Source organism: Delphinus delphis, chromosome 19 (assembly GCF_949987515.2).
Source record: "Delphinus delphis chromosome 19, mDelDel1.2, whole genome shotgun sequence".
NCBI lineage: Eukaryota > Metazoa > Chordata > Mammalia > Artiodactyla > Delphinidae > Delphinus > Delphinus delphis.
In genome coordinates this window covers 49585431-49604095 of record NC_082701.1, presented here as the reverse complement: position 1 = coordinate 49604095, position 18665 = coordinate 49585431, and the positions used below count along the sequence as shown (strand labels likewise).

General features: G+C 49.0%; 1 protein-coding gene across 1 annotated transcript; it reads right to left on the bottom strand.

The window, feature by feature from the left end:
• Positions 1–5266: 5266 nt before the first annotated feature.
• On the bottom strand, positions 5267–6465 carry LOC132414146 (uncharacterized). Its single transcript, XM_059996493.1, has one exon. It carries the CDS (start codon positions 6187–6189, stop codon positions 5824–5826), a length of 366 nt encoding a protein of 121 aa, XP_059852476.1. The 5' UTR covers positions 6190–6465; the 3' UTR covers positions 5267–5823.
• Positions 6466–18665: the final 12200 nt, after the last annotated feature.

Below are 18665 nucleotides of genomic sequence, written 5' to 3'. Positions count from 1 at the left end.
ATGCAATAATATGGTTTGTTTGGATACGGTTAAAATATGGACCTGACTTGGATAGAAGGGTGAAATCCACAGTATTTAGAACTCGAGTCCATTACATTTTGAGTAAGTGCTTAATACTTGTTGGATATTAATACTGTGACTATTTGTCATAGTAGTGTCTCTGCAGGAATAAATTAATATACTTGGCCCCATTGTCCTCTAATAATTAAATTCCTCCCTCAAAACTTCAGAAATAAATCAGGATGACAAATACTTGGTTACCCACTCTGCTTCATTGCCTCATCTCCCATCCAGCATCAGTCTTATCCAATTTCCTACTTCCCTCTACATTAGATCCTATGATTTTGTAATATCAAACCTTCAATTTCCCGGGACTTCCCTGGTGGTCCAGTGGCTAAGACTCTGTGCTCCCAGTGCAGGGGGCCTGGGTTCAGTCCCTGCTCAGGGAACTAAATCCCACATGCTACAACTAAGAGTTCACATGCCACAACGAAGATTCCATGTGTGGCAACCAAGACCTGGCGCAGCCAAATAAATACATAAATATTTTAAAAAAACACAGCAGTCTCCCTAGATGCCAATTCCCAAGCTTCCCCTTGCATTTATTTATTCTCCGTCATTATCATGCCTGCTCCCCACTGTATACTCCCAAATAGACTTTTCTCATCCTGCTGCTGCAGTGACAGGGTTTGGGATGGTATTAATAGAAAGTAAAGAGTGGACACACTACCACCCTTACAGAAGTAAAAAGAATTATAAGGAAATACTATTTAAGACATTCTGCACTCAGTTCTGATGTTGGGAAGGGGACGGTGTTTCCCCATACCACCAAGCACTTTTCATCACCAGGTCAGTGTCCTGCAATTCAACTCAATTCTGACACTACCTGGAGATAGCATCAGATTGCACAGATTAAGGGTTCAGTCCCACAAGACCATCCTCCACTTCAGATGCCAATCAGAAGCCTAGGCTACCTGTGCTTCTGACTGACTGGCTATAAATCAGAGGTTCCCAAGTCCCCCTCCTAGAGTACAATTAATTTTCTAGAGCAGCTCACAGAACTCAGGAAGCCCGTTTACTCACTGGGTTACTGCTTTATTATAAAGGATATATGAGTCAAGAACCAGATGAAGAGATATACGGTAAGGTCCTGAACAAAGGAGCTTTTGTCCCTGTGGACTTTGGGTCTGGCATGGTGGCACATGTAAATGTTCTCTTTCCCCAACCTGGAAGCTTTCCAAACCCTCTCTTTTTGGGTTTTAAGCAAGCTTCATTACATAAATCACTGGCCATTGGTGATTGAAATTGGATCTCTAACTCAAACCGTGTATAAAAATGAAACTCAGAAATGGATCAGAGAGCTAAATATAAGCATTAAAACTATAAAACTCTTAGAAGAAAACATAGGCTTAAACCTTTGTGTTCTTGAATTAAGCAACAATTTCTTAGAGATGACACCAAAAACATAAGGAACAAAGGAAAAAATAGATAAGATGGACATCATCAAAATTAAAAACTTTTGAACTTCAAAGATACCATCATGAAAGTGAAAAGACAAACCACAGAATGAGGAAATTTTTGCAAATTATATCTGATAATAGACATGTTTAGAACATATAAAGAACCCATAGAATTCAAGACAAACAGCCCAATTCAAAAATGGGTAAAGGATCTGAATAGACATTTCTTCAAAGAATATATACACTTGGCTAAGCAAATGAAAAAATAATCCAACATCATTAGCCATCAGGGAAATGCAAATCAAAAGCACAGTGAGATACCACTTCATACTCACTAAGACGACTATAACTTTTTTTTTTTAAGGTAAGTTTTGGCAAAGAAGTGGAGAAATTGGAACCATACAGTGTGGTGGGAATGTAGAATGGTGTAGCCACTTTGGGAAGCCAGTACATAATAGGACAAATGTCCAAAATAATTGTTTCTCCCTTTAGCATTTGTGATCTGCTAAAAGTCAGTTTACTAGATGTCTATTATTTTTGCCTGCCCAGTATCCATGGTCTTGATAACTTCAGTTTTCCTTTGAGAAGCTGTCTCTTTCCTCTAGTGTGCTATTTTCATGGGGGCTTCTTATTAAGATGTTTCTTTTGCCTTCTGGCCAAAAGTGGGCATGTGAGCTTAGCTAGGTCAATAAGACTCTCTAGAATTTGATCTTTTTTTTTTTTTTTTTATAAGAATTTGATTCTTGGGGCTTCCCTGGTGGCACAGTGGCTAAGAATCCGCCTGCCAATGCAGGGGACATGGGCTCAAGCCCTGGTCCGGGAAGATCCCACATGCCGTGGAGCAACTAAGCCCGTGCGCCACAGCTACTGAGCTTGCGCTCTAGAGCCCGCGAGCCACAACTACTGAAGCCCATGCGCCTAGAGCCCGTGCTCTGCAACAAGAGAAGCCACCGTAATGAGAAGCCCACGCTCCACAACAAAGAGTAGGCCCCCGCTCACCGCAGCTAAAGAAAGCCCGCGCGCAGCAACGAATACCCAACGCAGCCAAAAAAATAAATAAAAATAATTTGACTCTTGAGCAGCATGGCACAAAGACCAAAAAATTGTGCCCTTTTGTTTTTATAGTTAAACTCTGGAAAGGCTGTCCATTAGTACTTGCGTGGAGAGGCTGGATATTTTGGATATATTGGAATTCCAGAAACTGGGGGACAATTGAGAGCTCTATATCGGGAGGCAGTGGAGGGGATATGTGACCAAATATCCTGGGACACTTAAACTATAGAAAAGGAAAATTGGCCAGGTTAGACATGGGGATGCTAAAGGGACACATGGATGGTGTGAGGGTAGTGAAAATTTAATTTAGTTAGAAAATATGGGCCAAGCATTGGAGTTCAATGAAATCAGGAATTTCAAGGAGATATGGAGAATTTCAGGTATTTCAGGAATGTCAAGGTATGGGGGCTGGGGGGAAGGATGGGCAGGGAACTTCCCTGGTGGCACAGTGGTTAAGAATCGCCTGCCAATGCAGGGGACACGGGTTCGAGCCCTGGTCTGGGAAGATCCCACATGTGGCGGAGCAACTAAGCCCGTGCGCCACAACTACTGAGCCCGTGTGCCACAACTACTGAAGCCCGTGTGCCTAGAGCCCGTTCTCCACAACAAGAGAAGCCACCGCAATGAGAAGCCCGCACACTGCACTGAAGGGTGGCCCCCGCTCTCCACAACTAGAGAAAGCCCATGCAGCAACGAAGACCCAAAGCAGCCAAAAATAAATTTAAAAAAAATTGTAGCCATGCTAAAAACAACAACAACAAAAACAAGGTAGGGGGAAAAGGAAGGGCTAATAGGGGAGAATATGGGGGTATGAGAAGAGAGGTTGATTTTGGGGCTGGGGTGAGCTTAACATCAGGGATAGCAATGACGAGGTGAATGTTAAGGAAGACTGGAGCACAATATTGGGGAGACAGTAATAATCCAAATATCTGAGGAACAATACAGTGAATCCTGAAATAAAGGGATCAAATGGGGCTGGATATTTAGGAGAATATTGGAGTCATCGTTCACAGTGTAGAGCAATAGGATCTAATAATGGTATAATCATGGGAACCAGATATTGGAATTTGGGGAAGAAAATGGAGGCCTAGATTTGGTGGCCCAGAAAGGGTCATGATATTTGTGGAACAATGTGTCAAATATCAAGGAACAGGGAAATTTGGTTTTGGGAATGGGGGGGGCGTTCTATCGGGATTAACTGAGGGCAAAATATTGGGGAATCATATCCTGAGTAGTCACTGAAGGACTGTGTGAGGGATAAGAGGGGTTGTGTGAGGGACTTCCCTGGTGGTCCAGTGGTTAAGACTCCAAGCTTCCACTGCAGGGGGTGCGGTGGGAAACTAAGATCCCACATGCCCTGTGGTACGGCCAAAAAAAAAAAAAAAAGAGGGGATGTGTGACTGGGAAACAATGGGACCAAATGTTTGGAGAGCACTGGGCCATGTATTGGGATTCAGTGGTTAGTCAATATTAAAGGACAGTAAAGATCCAATATCCAAGATTGAAAACTGGAAAAACAGAGAGGTACATACTGTGGTAACTTGGAGACTTAATTTTGGGGAATAGTGCCTTTTATTGGGGGAAAATTATTGTAGTAAACTGTGGCTGCACAGCACAGGCTGACATTGGGAAATGGTGGATGTCATGCTTTTGGCACTGAAATAAAGAGGCAAGGTATTAAGGCATGTAGTGATATGGGATTATGGGAAAACAGAACTGGGAAAATGACAAGGCCCTGACATTAGCAAACACTGAGCTTATAAAGATACAAGCTGGGTGAATTAGGGGGCAAATTGTAGAGCTTAGTGGGAGGACTGTCCAGGGGCAGAAGTGTTCTGATAAGGGGGGCAAGTGGGGACTAAATACTGAGGGGCAGTGGATAATGCTGCAATGGGATAGTGACAGACCTGCTGTTAGGGGACAGTAGAACTGGACACTGGTATGCTATCGGGACGTGATACGGAGAAGATGTCATTTAGAGGCCTGTATAGCTATTTAGTGGAGAGAGATGCTGTATCTTGGAATGCTGGATAATGGGATGAAATTTGTTTTGGAGGGACAGTAGAGATGTTGTGAAGATTATGGGATGAAACTTGGAGCAGACTAGGAAGTCTGGTGGGCCCACTGCATAGTTGGAAATTAATAAAGAACAATATAAAGGAGACTGGAAAAGGAGCATTTATTCCATCAGAGGTACCATAATTACAGATATTTCCAAGTAAAGTATATGCAGTATTAGAGCGTTATGTTCTGACATTTAACATTCATGTTTAAACAGAGATGGCAGGTGGGTAAATAGCCTGCCAAGGTGCGTTTTGGTATTAGGTCTTTTGGGTATGAGACGACAAACCCCTTGGGGTTGGGTAGTTTCCTAGCACGAATTCTTATCAATGAGAGACTCCCTCACCCCCTTCATCTTGGGCCCCATAGCTCTGGAAGGGCTCTGGGCCAGGATGAAGCCCCCCCAGGTCCCCAAAGACAGCAATGACAGCCCCCTGTAGGCCCCAGCGCCTCATCCCGCGCAGCGTGCAAACTCTGGGCGTGCGTCTCTGGAGGTCTACAGCCGTTGGTCCCAAGCCGTCCAGGACACGACGAGACTGTGGCTTCCTGGCAGGACAGCTCCTTCGGCTGTGTCTCGGCTCGGCCCGACATCGGTAGTGGCATCAAACCCTAAGGCAGGGAAACGCACAGTCTGGGTGGGCTCAAGCCTCTGGGCGGGTGGCGCGCTACCCCGACAAACTCACTGTGTCCTGCGCTCTCAGGTCCGCCGGTTCCCACGCTCCGGGCTCTGCGCCAGCTCGGGGGTCACTGCTGGCTCCTCCGGGGGCGATGCAGCATCACAGGGCTTCGGCTTATCCCAGGCCAGGGCGCCGACCCCCACCCCGCGGGGCCCTGTCTCTGGAAGGCGGCGGCCCCGGGTCTGGCTCATCCCTTAAAGAACAGAAGGTTGGGCTCGCTGTGCGCGCCCCAGCCACAAAATGACAGGCTTCCTTTGCGTGCCCCCACCTCCCAAATCGGTAGGGTCCAAGGACATTATCCTCATTATAAATGGGGTTCAGTCGCACCGCGAGATTCTAAACGTTGGAGTCTGTCTGTGTTCCCGCCCCTAATCCCCAGGTGCTTATTTCATTAGCGGTAGCTGCTTTGGACGTTCCTACTGATGGATAGTTAGACAAAGGTAGTGACAAGCAGAGAAGAAAAGAAGCATCAAAAGCTAGATGAAGGGGGTGCGGCGCGTCTCCAGACACAAAATGCCAAGCCCTTCTTTTCCCTTCCCTCCCACCTCAGCCCTGAGCCCATCCCCAGCAAATCAGGCTAGCTGTAAATGGATATAGGTAAAGATGCAGGAGGTGATGGAGAAGGCGATGGCCGCGTAGATAAAGATGGAGAGGTGCGGAAAATGGTCGAGATAGCAGCCCTCGTGCAGTGGAGGCGCCTCCTCCTGGGGCTGGGGGCGCGCCGCGGCCTTGGGGGGCTGCCCAGGGCGGGCCCCCTGCGCCCTCCCACCAGTGCGCCGACCGGCCTTCCTGCCCGCGGCCCCCGCCGACTTGGGCCGGCGGACAGCGGGGGGCTCTTCTGGAGGAGGCTTGTCAAACAGGCCTTCGGAGTCAGAGTCGGGGTCCGGGCGAAGCTGCTCGTGGTCCCGGGGTTTGCGCTGGAAGAGTTGGTCAGCCATTGGCGAGAAGCGCGGCGAGGCGTGTCTGCCTGTTCCGGGTGGTCAGATCCGGGCAGGGTCGAGGCGCAGCGGGCGGTGGCGGGGCTGCGGCTGTATTTCTACTACCGGGGAGGGGGCGGTGTGGGGCGGAGCCAGGGAGGGGGCGGGGGCTCTGCAGGGTCTGCGCAGCGTTTGTCTCAGTCGAGGCGCCTCTTGCTCCTCGCTCCCGCTTCAGCCCCCCGCTTGTTGCAGAGGTTGGCTGTACAGGTTCACAGGTTCAATCTCCAGGACGCTCCAGGGCTGGCGCCTCAGGAGTCTGTGTGAAACCTGCCCCGTTTCCATGGCAACCTGACGCGGGGCGCAGGAAGGAGGGGGTGCGAGCTGCTAACTGGAACCCAGGGGCGCGAAAAGGGGACTTGGGGCCAAAGAAGCGGAAGTGCAGACGGCCAGGATCCCAGCTCCGCGCGGGGCTTCCCCGAGGAGTTATTTCTCCTCTTAAAAGAAATATTGTGGTTTTTTTTTTTTTTTTTTTTTTTTTGCGGTACGCGGGCCTCTCACTGCTGTGGCCTCTCCCGTTGCGGAGCACAGGCTCCGGACACGCAGGCTCGGCGGCCATGGCTCACGGGCCCAGCCGCTCCGCGGCACGTGGGATCTTCCCGGACCGGGGCACGAACCCGCGTCCCCTGCATCAGCAGGCGGACTCCCAACCACTGCGCCACCAGGGAAGCCCTGTGGGGGCTTTTTTTAATTTTAATACATGAAAAATCTAATACATAATCTTTGTAGAAAACGTGAAAGTTAGAAAGCACTATGGCAAAACGAGTAGCAAAATAAAGGCGCCCACAATCCCGAAGCCCAGAGGTAGCACGGTTAACGGTGGTGCGTTTCCTCCTGCTCCTCTCCCACGAACGCAGTATCCCGGCCTTTTGGGCGTCTCACATATGGTTAGATTAGGAACAAGTACTTTCAAAGGTTGCCATACCTGAGCCGGTTCCCCCCCCCCCCCGCAGCCCCCATCCCCAGGCTCCTCTTGGCATCCCCAAGGCCCTTCCATGGCTTCCACTGGTACTGCCACAGACTGCTGGGTACCACAATCTCCTGGCACCTCTGTTGCACCCAAGATTCCAAGGCTGGTTGGTGTTCCCTTGTGGAATGTGGGGAGAACAGCCACTAGGACTTACTTGGGTCCCAGTGGTTTGGAGGGGCACACCGGCCGACCAAACTCAAACTGTCATCAGGGAACTCATTCCCTCCTGCAAGTGAAAGGTCCAGGGGGAACCAGGACCAGTGTGCTGAAACAATGTCACCAGGGTGCTGTCTCTCCATCTTACAGATTGTCAGGGACTTCTTGCAGGGCAAGAGCCTACTACATAGTGGTAGGTACTCAGATAAAATCTGTTGAATGAATCGTAATGATTGAATGGCTGTTAGCAGCAGCAGGATCACATGCTCACAGTCTAGCCGGCCGGAGAATGGAACCCACATACACTGTTGTTGGGAATGTAAAATGGTGCAGCAACTTTGGAGAACAGTGCCCTTCTGAATGCCAGCCTCCTCCCTCTCTGGCCCTCTGAGCACTCCTCCCAGGCCCTGTGAGGACCACATGGGGTCCTAGGAATACACTTGGCTAGAAGAGGAATCCAGCAGGCCCCCCACCTCCCTCCCCCAGCAATCCTCTTAGCTGCAGGCTGGCCTAGGCCTGGATCCCCCTCCGACAGGGCAGTCCCAAGTCACCGCCCAGAGGAAGGTCTGGGGGGTTCCCTGGTGGGAGGCCAGGAGATTGACAGTGGGCAGAGGGAGCTTTGTACTCACCTGACATCAAGGCTACCTCTGTGCACGCCTGGGCGCACAGCCTGCTCAGGCCCGTCTGGTCCCAGGTGTGGATGGCCAGGTCCCAGGCCTGCTGCTCCCCGTACCGAGCCACCAGGCATGAGGCCACCTCCATGCCACTCGCCTTCTCTGGCTGAGCCAGGGCCACCCCAGGAGAGTGCCCACAGGGCTCCTCAACAGGCAGCTGAAGCTGAAACCCCTTCAGCCGCTCCTTCTTTTCCTCCAAGTATCCAGCCATCGCTGCCCGGCTCTGGGGGCCTTGGGGATGTTGATGGGGGAGGGGATGGATGTTGGGTGGTGAGGGGGTCAGGCAGGCAGAGAATAGCCATCTCCCTTGACCCCTACCAATGCAGGACTCATGGGGGATCATTGCTCTTCGCCTGGTAAACTCCTATTCAGCATTTATTTATTTATTATTATTTTTAAAATTTATTTATTTATGGCTGTGTTGGGTCTTCGTTTCTGTGCGAGGGCTTTCTCTAGTTGTGGCAAGCAGGAGCCACTCTTCATCGCCGTGCGCGGGCCTCTCACTATCGCGGCTTCTCTTGTTGTGGAGCACAGGCTCCAGACGCGTAGGCTCAGTAGTTGTGGCTCACAGGCCCAGTTGCTCCGTGGCATGTGGGATCTTCCCAGACCCGTGTCCCCTGCATTGGCAGGCAGATTCTCAACCACTGCGTCACCAGGGAAGCCCCATATTCAGCATTTAGAATCCAGTTTTGTAAACCCCAGGGCATCTGCTGATGGGTGGTGTTGGGAGAAGGGAGGGAAAAGGGAGTGGGAGGAAAAGCCATCGGAAGGAGGGGCCCAGAGGGGACTGGGAGACACTGGAAGAGGTCAGGTTCCTGGGGGTGCCGGGATGGGCACGAGGCCAGTCAGGAGAGTGAAGGGGCTGGGATGGGAGGGTGGTGGGTGAGATGGGCGGGGTACCCACTGCTCTGTGTCCCTCACAGTCTTCCTTCTCCTGGGACCTGAACTCCTGGGACCAAGCCTTGAGGTGTGAGGTGGACAGGAGGTGGGGTGGGGGGTGAGGCAGAGCGGAGGGGGGCTTTCAGAGCCAAGGGGTGAGCACACAGCTGTCCATCCCTAGGTCTCTTCAGCTCTCTCCTGGCCCTGGGTCACTGACTGGGGAGAGCAGCCCTGGCTCAGACAGAGCAGGAACAAAAGTTACCAAGAGGAACCCTGTGTGTGTGTAGCCAGGGAGGGAGGGGCCAGGACAGGCATCTTTTGCAGCCTCTCAGTTTTCGGTGCTTCCCAAGCCCCAGTGCACATCCTGCTATGCTAGGAGGGGCACTGGGGTGTGTGTTCCAGGCCGAGGGAGCTGTCTGCTTCGTGGGCGGCACATTTGAAGCATTCTTGTCTGAAAGCGGAACAGCCCTGCTTCATCACCCGCAAATCCAGGCCTCTGGGGAGTAGGCGCAGGCTTTCTTCCTCTTCTGTAGAATCGGCAGAGGTTGGGGACTCCAGGTGGAGAAGCGACATTACCTAACTCATTTCCTGTTGTGTGATAGTTTCTGGAGATGCCTTGATTTGACCCAGGCTGGAGGGGCCCAGGCCTAAGGAGCTTCAGGCCCCTGGACACTGACTCCTGTGCGGCTGATTCATTTCTCTGAGCCTCAGTTTGTTCATCTATCAAATGGGACATCGTAGGTTTGCAAAGAGGGTTGAATTAAATAAAGGCTCTTAGTAACCTTTAAAAATGTTATATAAATGTTAGTTTTGTTTTAATGCCCAAAAAGCACAGTGGAGGGACTTCCCCGGTGGTGCAGTGGTTAAGAATCTGCCTGCCAATGTGGGGGACACGGGTTCGAGCCCTGGTCCAGGAAGATCCCACATGCTGTGGAGCAACTAAGCCTGTGTGCCACAACTACTGAGCCTGCGCTCTAGAGCCCGTGCTCCACAGCAAAAGAAGCCACTGCAATAAGGAGTCCGCGCACCGCAATGAAGAGTAGCCCCCGCTCACCACAACTAGAGAAAGCCCGCACGCAGCAACAAAGACCCAACGCAGCCAAAAAAAAAAAAAAAAAGGCACAGTGGAGGACCCTGAGACCCTGTGTGGGGAGAGATATAGACTGGAAGAAGGGTGTTTTGTTTTTTTTCCCTCTCCTGACACCAACTCTCTGGACACCAGCTGGGGGCCCTACAACTCAATTCACTTCTGACACTAAGTACCCGGAGTGAGTGAAGACCCCGTGGTTGAAGGGGCTCAGTCCCACAAGGCCGCCCCCACTTCAGATGTCAGCTGCAAATGGGGTGCCCAGGTTCTCTACCCTTCTGTCTGGAGAGGTCCCCAGGACACCCCCTCAGGTTTGATCATTTGTGGGAACAACTCATAGGACTGAATAAAACAATTTACTTACCGGTTTCTTACAAAGGATACGGCTGAGGAACAGCCAAACGGAAGCGACACACAGGGCAAGGCTGACAGCTTTTTAGGGAGGTTTCATTATGTAGGCATGATTGATTAAATCATTGGCCTTGGTGATTAACTTAATCTTCAGCCTTTATCCCTGGAGACTGGGACCATTCTGGGACCAGCCCGCATTCTGAAGTGATCTAGGGTTCCCCAGCCCTGTCACCTCACTAGCATACAAAACACTTATCACACAGAAGTTCCAAGGTTTTAGGAGCTGTGTGCCAGGAACCGGGGACAAACACCAAATATTTATTCATTTATTTTTCAATTTCTTAAAAAAATTTTTTTTTTACTGGAGTGTAGTTGATTTATAATGTTGTGTTAGTCTCAGTGTACAGCAAAGTGAATGTTACGTATACATATATCCACTCTTTTTTAGATTCTTTTCCCATATAGGCCATTACGGAGTATTGAGTAGACTTCCCTGCGCTATATAGTAGGTCCTTATTAGTTATCTATTTTTTAAAAAAAATGCTTGGCTTTGTTTGTGTGTTTGTTTTTGTTTATTTATTTATTTATTTTTGGCTGTTTGGGTCTTCATTTCTGTGCGAGGGCTTTCTCTAGTTGTGGCAAGTGGGGGGGCCACTCTTCATCGCGGTGTGCGGACCTCTCACTGTCACGGCCTCTCTTGTTGCGGAGCACAGGCTCCAGACGCGCAGGCTCAGTAGTTGTGGCTCACGGGCCCAGCCGCTCCGCAGCATGTGGGATCTTCCTAGACCAGGGCTCGAAGCCGTGTCCCCTGTATTAGCAGGCAGATTCTCAACCACTGCGCCACCAGGGAAGCCCTATTTTTTTTTTAATTGTATTACGAGGGGGCTTCTAGAATTCTGGGTAACATGGGAGACCCCAGGTCTCGGAGGCCAAAGCCAGGCAGGGGGAGGCTGACAGAGCATAACAGGAGCAGGAAAATGTGTTCCCTCATTGCTCATCTCCCCCCACTGCTCCAGCCACTTCCCCTCGGCTGCCAGGTCACCTGTGCTGGGGTGTGAGCATGTGAGCTTTAGTGCCCCTAAGCTATCAGACACGAAGTTGGGAGTCCTGGACTAATCTTGAAATTCCAGCATGTTGACAAGGCCAGCAAGAAGAGGGTGTGGAGGCCTAGGGAAGGAAGGCCTCAAATCACACAGCAGGTCAGTGGCTAAGCTGGGGTGGGAGCCAGGTCTCTGGATTCCCAGGGTAAGGATTTTTCCTCTTCCAGTGCATTCTGGGTCTGGATTCTGAGGCTGGCTCTGCCACTAGCTGACTGTGACCTTGGGCAATACCTGTCTCTGTATCTTGTCTGTAAAGTGAGTAAATGACAGCCAAATCCCAACATACTTGTGATGGTTAAATGAAAAATCATGAACGTGCCTAGCACAGGACCTGGGACAGCAGAGGGCAGAGAACCCTGTTACCTTCTCCTTCTCTTTAAGATCGTGGGTTCCTTGGAGGTGGGTAACTGAGTCTTGTCTTTTTTGTATCTAGAAAAGCAGCTCAATGCTTTGCATAGCGTTGGTATTCAGATCATATATTTAATGCAGAAGTAATTTAAAATATTAAAATTTAATTTTACAAGCAGTGTATGAATACAGTTTCATCGTGAAAACTTTAAGCAATGCAGATATTGCTTCATAGAGGTTGCCACTGTTCCCAGTATGCCGTGTCCTTTCAGACAGACAGACACAGACAGGCAGACACAGATGTATCTACATAAAATATATAGCTTTGTTTTGTAAGACAACATGTGTTTTATTGTACAACATGCTTCAGTTTTTTGTTATGTAATACTTGCGGCATACAAAAGGGTTCTGCTGTGAATATCCTTGCACGTGCCTTTTGGAATAGCTAATGTGCCTTGGGATCGAGGCCCAGAAGCAGAATCCAGAGGTTACGCACCCTTCACATTTTAACAGAAACCATCAAACCACCCTTCTAAGTGGCTGTGACCACACTCACGTCAAGCCGTTTAAGGGAGCACTTCTCCCCCACACCTTAGCTGATGCAGAGGAAGCGCAGTTTCCCTATGCCAGTCTCCCACACAGGGAAAAGAGCCTTCCTGGTGTTTGAACCTGGATTTCCCTGATGAGAGGGAGAGAGGTAGCACTGAACGTGGGTTTGGATGGTGGGTGGTGCCCGGGATGCTCCTGTTCTAGGACCCCTCCCCTCCTCTAGCTGCACTCACTCCCCTGGTGGCCTCATCCCGGCTCATGACTTTAAATGTCTGCTGTGGGCTGATGACTCCTGCATTTGCATCTTCAGCCCTGACCCCTCCTCTGAATGGCAGCCCCTTTATCCAGCGGCTTCCTTAGCCCCTCCACTCAGCTGTATCACAGCCGTCTCCAACTGAGCACCTCAGGCTGGAGCTCCTGACTTCACCGCCTCCTATCCTCACCTTGCCTTCCCTGTCCACTGGTTCTTTTTTTTAAAAAAATATTTTATTTTATTTATTTAGTTTCTTTTAGTTTTTTAGCTGCGTGGGGTCTTCATTGCAGCGCATGGGCTTCTCTCTAGTTGTGGCGCACGGGCTCCAGAGCGTGTGGACTCTGTAGTTTGCAGTACACGGGCTCTCTTGTTGAGGCGCACAAGCTCAGTAGTTGTGGCGCGTGGGCTTAGTTGCCCTGCGGCATGTGGGATCTTAGTTTCCCACCAGGGATTGAACCTGAGTCCCCTGCATTGGAAGACGGATTCTTTATCACTGGACCACCAGGGAAGTCCCCCTGCCCACTGGTTCTTCATCTCAGTAAATGACTGCTTGGGATAAAGCACTGGTGTCCTCTTTGACTCCTCTCTTTCTCTCAAAACATGCATCGAATCTGTCATCAAGCCCTGCTGATACCACCCTGGTCCAGCCCACCGTCATCTCATACCCAGATCACTGTGTAGCCTCCTAACGCCCCCTACTCCCTGACTCTGACGTTACCCCTTTACTGTCTACTCTCAGTCAAAACCAGCCAGGGACTTCCCTGGTGGTCCACTGGTTAGGACTCCACGCTTTCTCTGCGCAAAACTTTCCAGTACTCACCATTTCACTCTGAGTAAAAGCCAGAGATCCCCCCATGACTCATGAGGCCTCAGATGATCTGGGCTCTGATATCTCTCTGGCTTTATCTCCTACCTCTGTCCCCTTCCCTCCCTCTGTCTCAGCCCCGTCTAGTCTTTCTGTTCCTTGAACGCACGGAGTACACTCTCACCACAGGACCTTTGCACTGGCTTTTCCGTCCTCTTGGAATGATTTCCCCCAGAGAACCAGAGGCTAATGTTTCCTCACCTCCTATAAAGCAGCACCTACCCTGTCCCCGATCCCTTACCCAGCTTTATTTTTCTGCACAACACTTTTCACCACCTGACCTCATAGATTTTTTTTAATGCTTTTATTTATTTATTATTTTATTTTTTGGCTGCATTGGGTCTTCGTTGCTGCGTGCGGGCCTTCTCTAGTTGTGGCGAGCGGGGCGCTACTCTTTGTTGTGGTGCGTGGGCTTCTCATTACGGTGGCTTCTCTTGTTGCGGAGCATGGGCTCTAGGCGCACGGGCTTCAGTAGTTGTGGCACGTGGGCTCTAGAGCGCAGGCTCAGTAATTGTGGCGCACGGGCTTAGTTGCTCTGCGGCATGTGGGATCTCCCCGGACGAGGGATTGAACCCGTGTCCCCTGCATTGGCAGGCAGACTCCCAACAACTGCGCCACCAGGGAAGCCCCGTAGATTTGTTTATTTGCTTATTTTCTGGCACCCTCACCTGCCGATAGACTGTTTACCCCCCGAAGACAGACTCAGACTACTTTGTTCACTTTTGTGCCTAAGAAAGTGCCTGGTCCACTCTGTCAGCGCACTAAAGGCTGCATGTATGGAATGCTAATCTATTGATAGTTCCTCTTTATCTTTCTAAGCAGCTGCTCACTCTGGCCATTAGATGGCGCTCAAATACTTTCTGTGCATTGAGACACTGTCCTGTTTGGTTAACAGAGGACCCAGAGGTGCTCTCCCTCTGAGGTCTGAATTTTCAGTTATCTGTTTCTGCTGCTTTGGGTCTTTGCTCCTTCCTGATGCTTCGGGGTCTTTTAGGAGCACGTTAAAAATCCCCACTTTATTAAAATAATGCTAGTTTCTATTAAAACTTAACATGTGAGGGTAATGATATGTCTCACACCCCACTAGGGTAAAGTGATGTTTCTTTTTTATATTCAAATTATTATGACTTGAACCCAAACCCAGATAACTTCTGGAAATTGGCCTCCCTAAAATTTCCGAGCTCCCAGCTATGTCTGAGAGTGTTCCAGGTGTTGTCCCACGGGGATTGTGAAATTGGCCCTCAGTTTCCTTCCTGACCCCCTGTCTTACTACCCTGTGTTGCTTCTGTGGTCTGAGATGCTGTCTCTGTTCCCCTGAGATGCTGGGCCCAGGTGTCTTCTCTGATCCATCAATTCTGGGGGCCCTGCTCTTTTCCTGGCCTCTCTTGAAATGCGGGGCAGGCCCTCCCCAATTCTCCCTGGCACAGCCAAGACTAAGACTGGAAGATATGACTTTGAGCAAGACCCTCCTGAAGGATCAGGATAAAGGCAAGTAACTACAGCAGTGGGTCACTTACAGTGACAGCTGCCGACATTGTTCCCAGAACCTGCAGGTTAGGGCTGCCTTTGGTGCCCCTTTCCCAGCTGGCAGCCTTTGTAGCTCCGGCTGGTCTCCATCTGACACTGGCAGACTCTTCTCCACCCTAAAATTCTCCAGTTACCTCCATACCAGGTCAATCTGGCTTCAGACCCACCGAAAGAGAACAAATTCCCCCCTCCCTCCCCAAGTCTACTCCCCTCCCAACACAGGCCCCAGGATTAACCTCCTTCCAGGATGATTGATATGGAAATCCTCTTCCCTTCAGATGTGTGGTTGGTCCAATAAGGCCATCCCAACAGTCTGACAATTCATTTCCCGAAAGTCTGAGTATTACAGGCTTAGATAAAACTGGGCACTGAACACCAATCACTAAAATCGTTTGTTAAAAAATATAATCTAGTCCATCAGGTTTCCCTCCTGACCCTCCTTCTTCTAATCTTTCCCTCAATGTGAAGTGAAGAGAATATCAGGACTTGGTGTCCATCCTACCATGGTCTGCTTTTAATTTCCCGTGAACTTTGACAAGAATACATACAGTAAGTCCCCTACATGCGAACCTTCAAGTTGCGAACTTTCAAAGATCGAACGTGCGTTCGAATGTCCAGTCACGTAAATTAGTTCACGTGTCTGGCGTACACTGTCACGTGCGTGCATCCTCTACAAGTGGTTGTGCAGCTCGCCCTCCATCTCCATTGCTGACGATCCTTCGGCTCTCCCATCTCCCACCTCCTCTCCCTCCTCCAGTCAGTAACTCTTCTTGCCTGTTCACTCGATGCCAGCCCCTGTATGCCAGCTGTCCTACTGTACTACTGTCCTTTTCAAGGTACTGTGCTGTAAGATTAAAAATGTTTTCTTTATTTTTTGTGTTTGTTTTTTATGTATTATTTGTGTGAGAAGGATTATAAACCTATTACAGTACAGTACTATATAGCCGATTGTGTTAGTTGGATACCTAGGCTAACTTTGTTGGACTTCAAACAAATTGGACTGACAAACACGCTCACAAACAAATTGGACTTACAAACACGCTCTTGCAACTGAACTCATTCGTACGTGGGGCACTTACTGTACACCCCCATTGCCATCTTCAAAGAGCCAACAATACTCTATAGGTACAAGGTATTCTTATTACAGGTTTAGATTTAGGAAAAAAATCCAACCCACTTCTCTAAGGTAACCTGCAGGCATAGTTCTTCAAAGGACACAGTCTACTTACATCATTTACAAAGAACACACTCTCTCACTCTGAGTAACTCATTTGACTTAACTGTATTTAAGGCTCAGCCAGGGGTGATGATTCGTGCCTGTCTTACACGTGTAAAAGAATCCACAATGGGATCCTCATAGAACCCAGGCAAGATACATCGAAGTCTCCACCCTAGAAGGAAGAAACCATGTATAACTTTCTAGGGACACTTTTTACTTTGAAAACATTTCAAACTTACAGAAAAATTGCAAGACTAGTACAGTGAAATCCCCTATAACCTTTAGCTAGATTCCCCTAATGATTAACTTTATGCCATATTGGCTTTCTAACTCTCTGTACACTTACTATTATTTTATTTTTAAATTATTTTTAACTGATTATTTATGAATAAGTTGCAGATGTCATGGCCTTTTACCTCAAACGACTTCAGCAAGTGTCTGCTAAGAATAAGCAAAGGACATTTTCTTATATAACCATAGTATGATGATCAAATTCAGGAAATTTAACATTGATATAATACTGATATCTAATTACCTGTAACTTCAAAAATGACATTTCTCCCTTTTTCTTTAAGTTAAACTATTAAGATTACAAAAAGAAAATGTGGAAATACGTAGAGTTAAAAAGTAAAAATGTCCTTGTAACTTTCCCCATCATCCCATCTACTCCCCAGGGGTAACCAGTGTTAGCATCTTGACATGAGTGAAGATACACTTCTCTACCAACTACATATATAGGACATAATTTGTTTGCTAGTTGATTCTTTTTCTCTTAAACTATTTTGCAGTTCCTTCCATGTTAGGACATATGGATCTGTCATTCTTTTTCTGTTTCGTAGTTGGTTTGGAATAATTGATTTAATCAGTCCAATGTGATGGAAATTTAGTTCGTTTTCATTTGCATTTTGCTTTGTACACATGTATGTTTTTGTGCACCCCTGTGAGTACCTCTAAGAGATAGATTGCTAGAAAAGAAATTTCTGGATTGAAGGGAATACATATTTTAAAATTTTGGTTCAGAAATGTGCTTTTCTTGGGAACTCACTTATTTTTCTCTTTCAAGCACTTCATCTAGCAACTGGCCATAGTGCCTCTTTGGTTTGTCCTCCGGGAAGTTTTTTGTTTTTTGTTTTTTTTTTTGCGGTACGCGGGCCTCTCACTGTTGTGGCCTCTCCCGTTGCGGAGCACAGGCTCTGGACGCGCAGGCTCAGCGGCCATGGCTCACGGGCCCAGCTGCTCCGCGGCATGTGGGGTCTTCCCGGACCGGGGCACGAACCCGCGTCCCCTGCATCGGCAGGCGGACTCTCAACCACTGCGCCACCAGGGAAGCCCCTGAATTGAGGTTTTTAACGACTGTCCTGGGAGTGGGGAGCGGGGCCAATGACAGTATCTATTGAGTGGGATCCACTTCACGCCAGGCACTTTGCGGAGCCAGGTCACTTCATCTTCCCAGCAATTTTCTAAGATGGGGGTCATTGTCCTTGTTTTGCAGATGAGACCAGACCTGAGAGACTCCAAAATCCACGTCCTTATCCCTGTGCCACCTGCTGCCTCCTCCGATGTGTTGAAAGGTGACGGGTGAGTGTATTCACCTCCAACAAGCTTATTGGCTCATCACTCCCAAGGCTGCTTTTAAAAGGCAGCTGGGATGCGGGTTAGCTTATTCTGGTCCTCACCACTGGGGGAGGCCTCAGCCTCTCAGAACACACCTGTGTCCATTACATTAAGTGGACTGTCACTTCCTCCCTCCCCCTGGAGGCTTTGAGCTGGGAAATACAGAGGTTAGATGATGACCTCTGAGTGTATGTATCCAGCTCCTTGGATGTCAATCAAAGCAAAGGGGCTTTAACTGGGGCAGGAGGATCTGGGATGAGCTCTGGGGTAGGACTTCTGCCCAGTGAGAGGTGCTAAGTGCGGGAACAAGTTATGGGAGGTAAGTGTGGAATTTCCTTCTAGGAGCCTTTAAGAACAGGCCAAATCCTCTGCCATCTGAGGCTAAGCGTAGAGAATTGATGAGACCCCTTGTGATGGCCTCGCTAAGCCTCCTTAGAAAACTACAAATCTGCTATGTCAACTTGTCATTAAACTCCATTACTCAAGGCTCTCTTTTCCTGACAAAATTTTCCTTGGCCATCAGGTGGTGATAGTTCAACAGAAATAAGACTGTACAGGACTTCTTAGAGCCACGAGAGAAAGCACTAAGAGTTTAAGAGGCTGTGGTACCAAGACAGGGAGACCTTTCTGGATCTCCCGGGCTCCTACTCTGATCACTGTTGGTCAGATCACAGGGCAGGGCCCCGCTGCCCAGTGAATCCTGGGCGGATGAGGTGGGTGCACTTTCTCAAGGAGGCATGGCCTGGAGCAGTCAGACCAAGGCCTCTTGATCTGCAGCGTTTCTCGCAGACTAGGGAGGTCTATCACTCCAGGGGTAAAAGACCTATAGGGAGAAGCCACTGATCTTT

What these genes read in the sequence shown, in the direction of transcription:
- LOC132414146 (XM_059996493.1), bottom strand. Translation starts at nt 6,189, where the DNA reads ATGGCTGACCAACTCTTCCAGCGCAAACCCCGGGACCACGAGCAGCTT.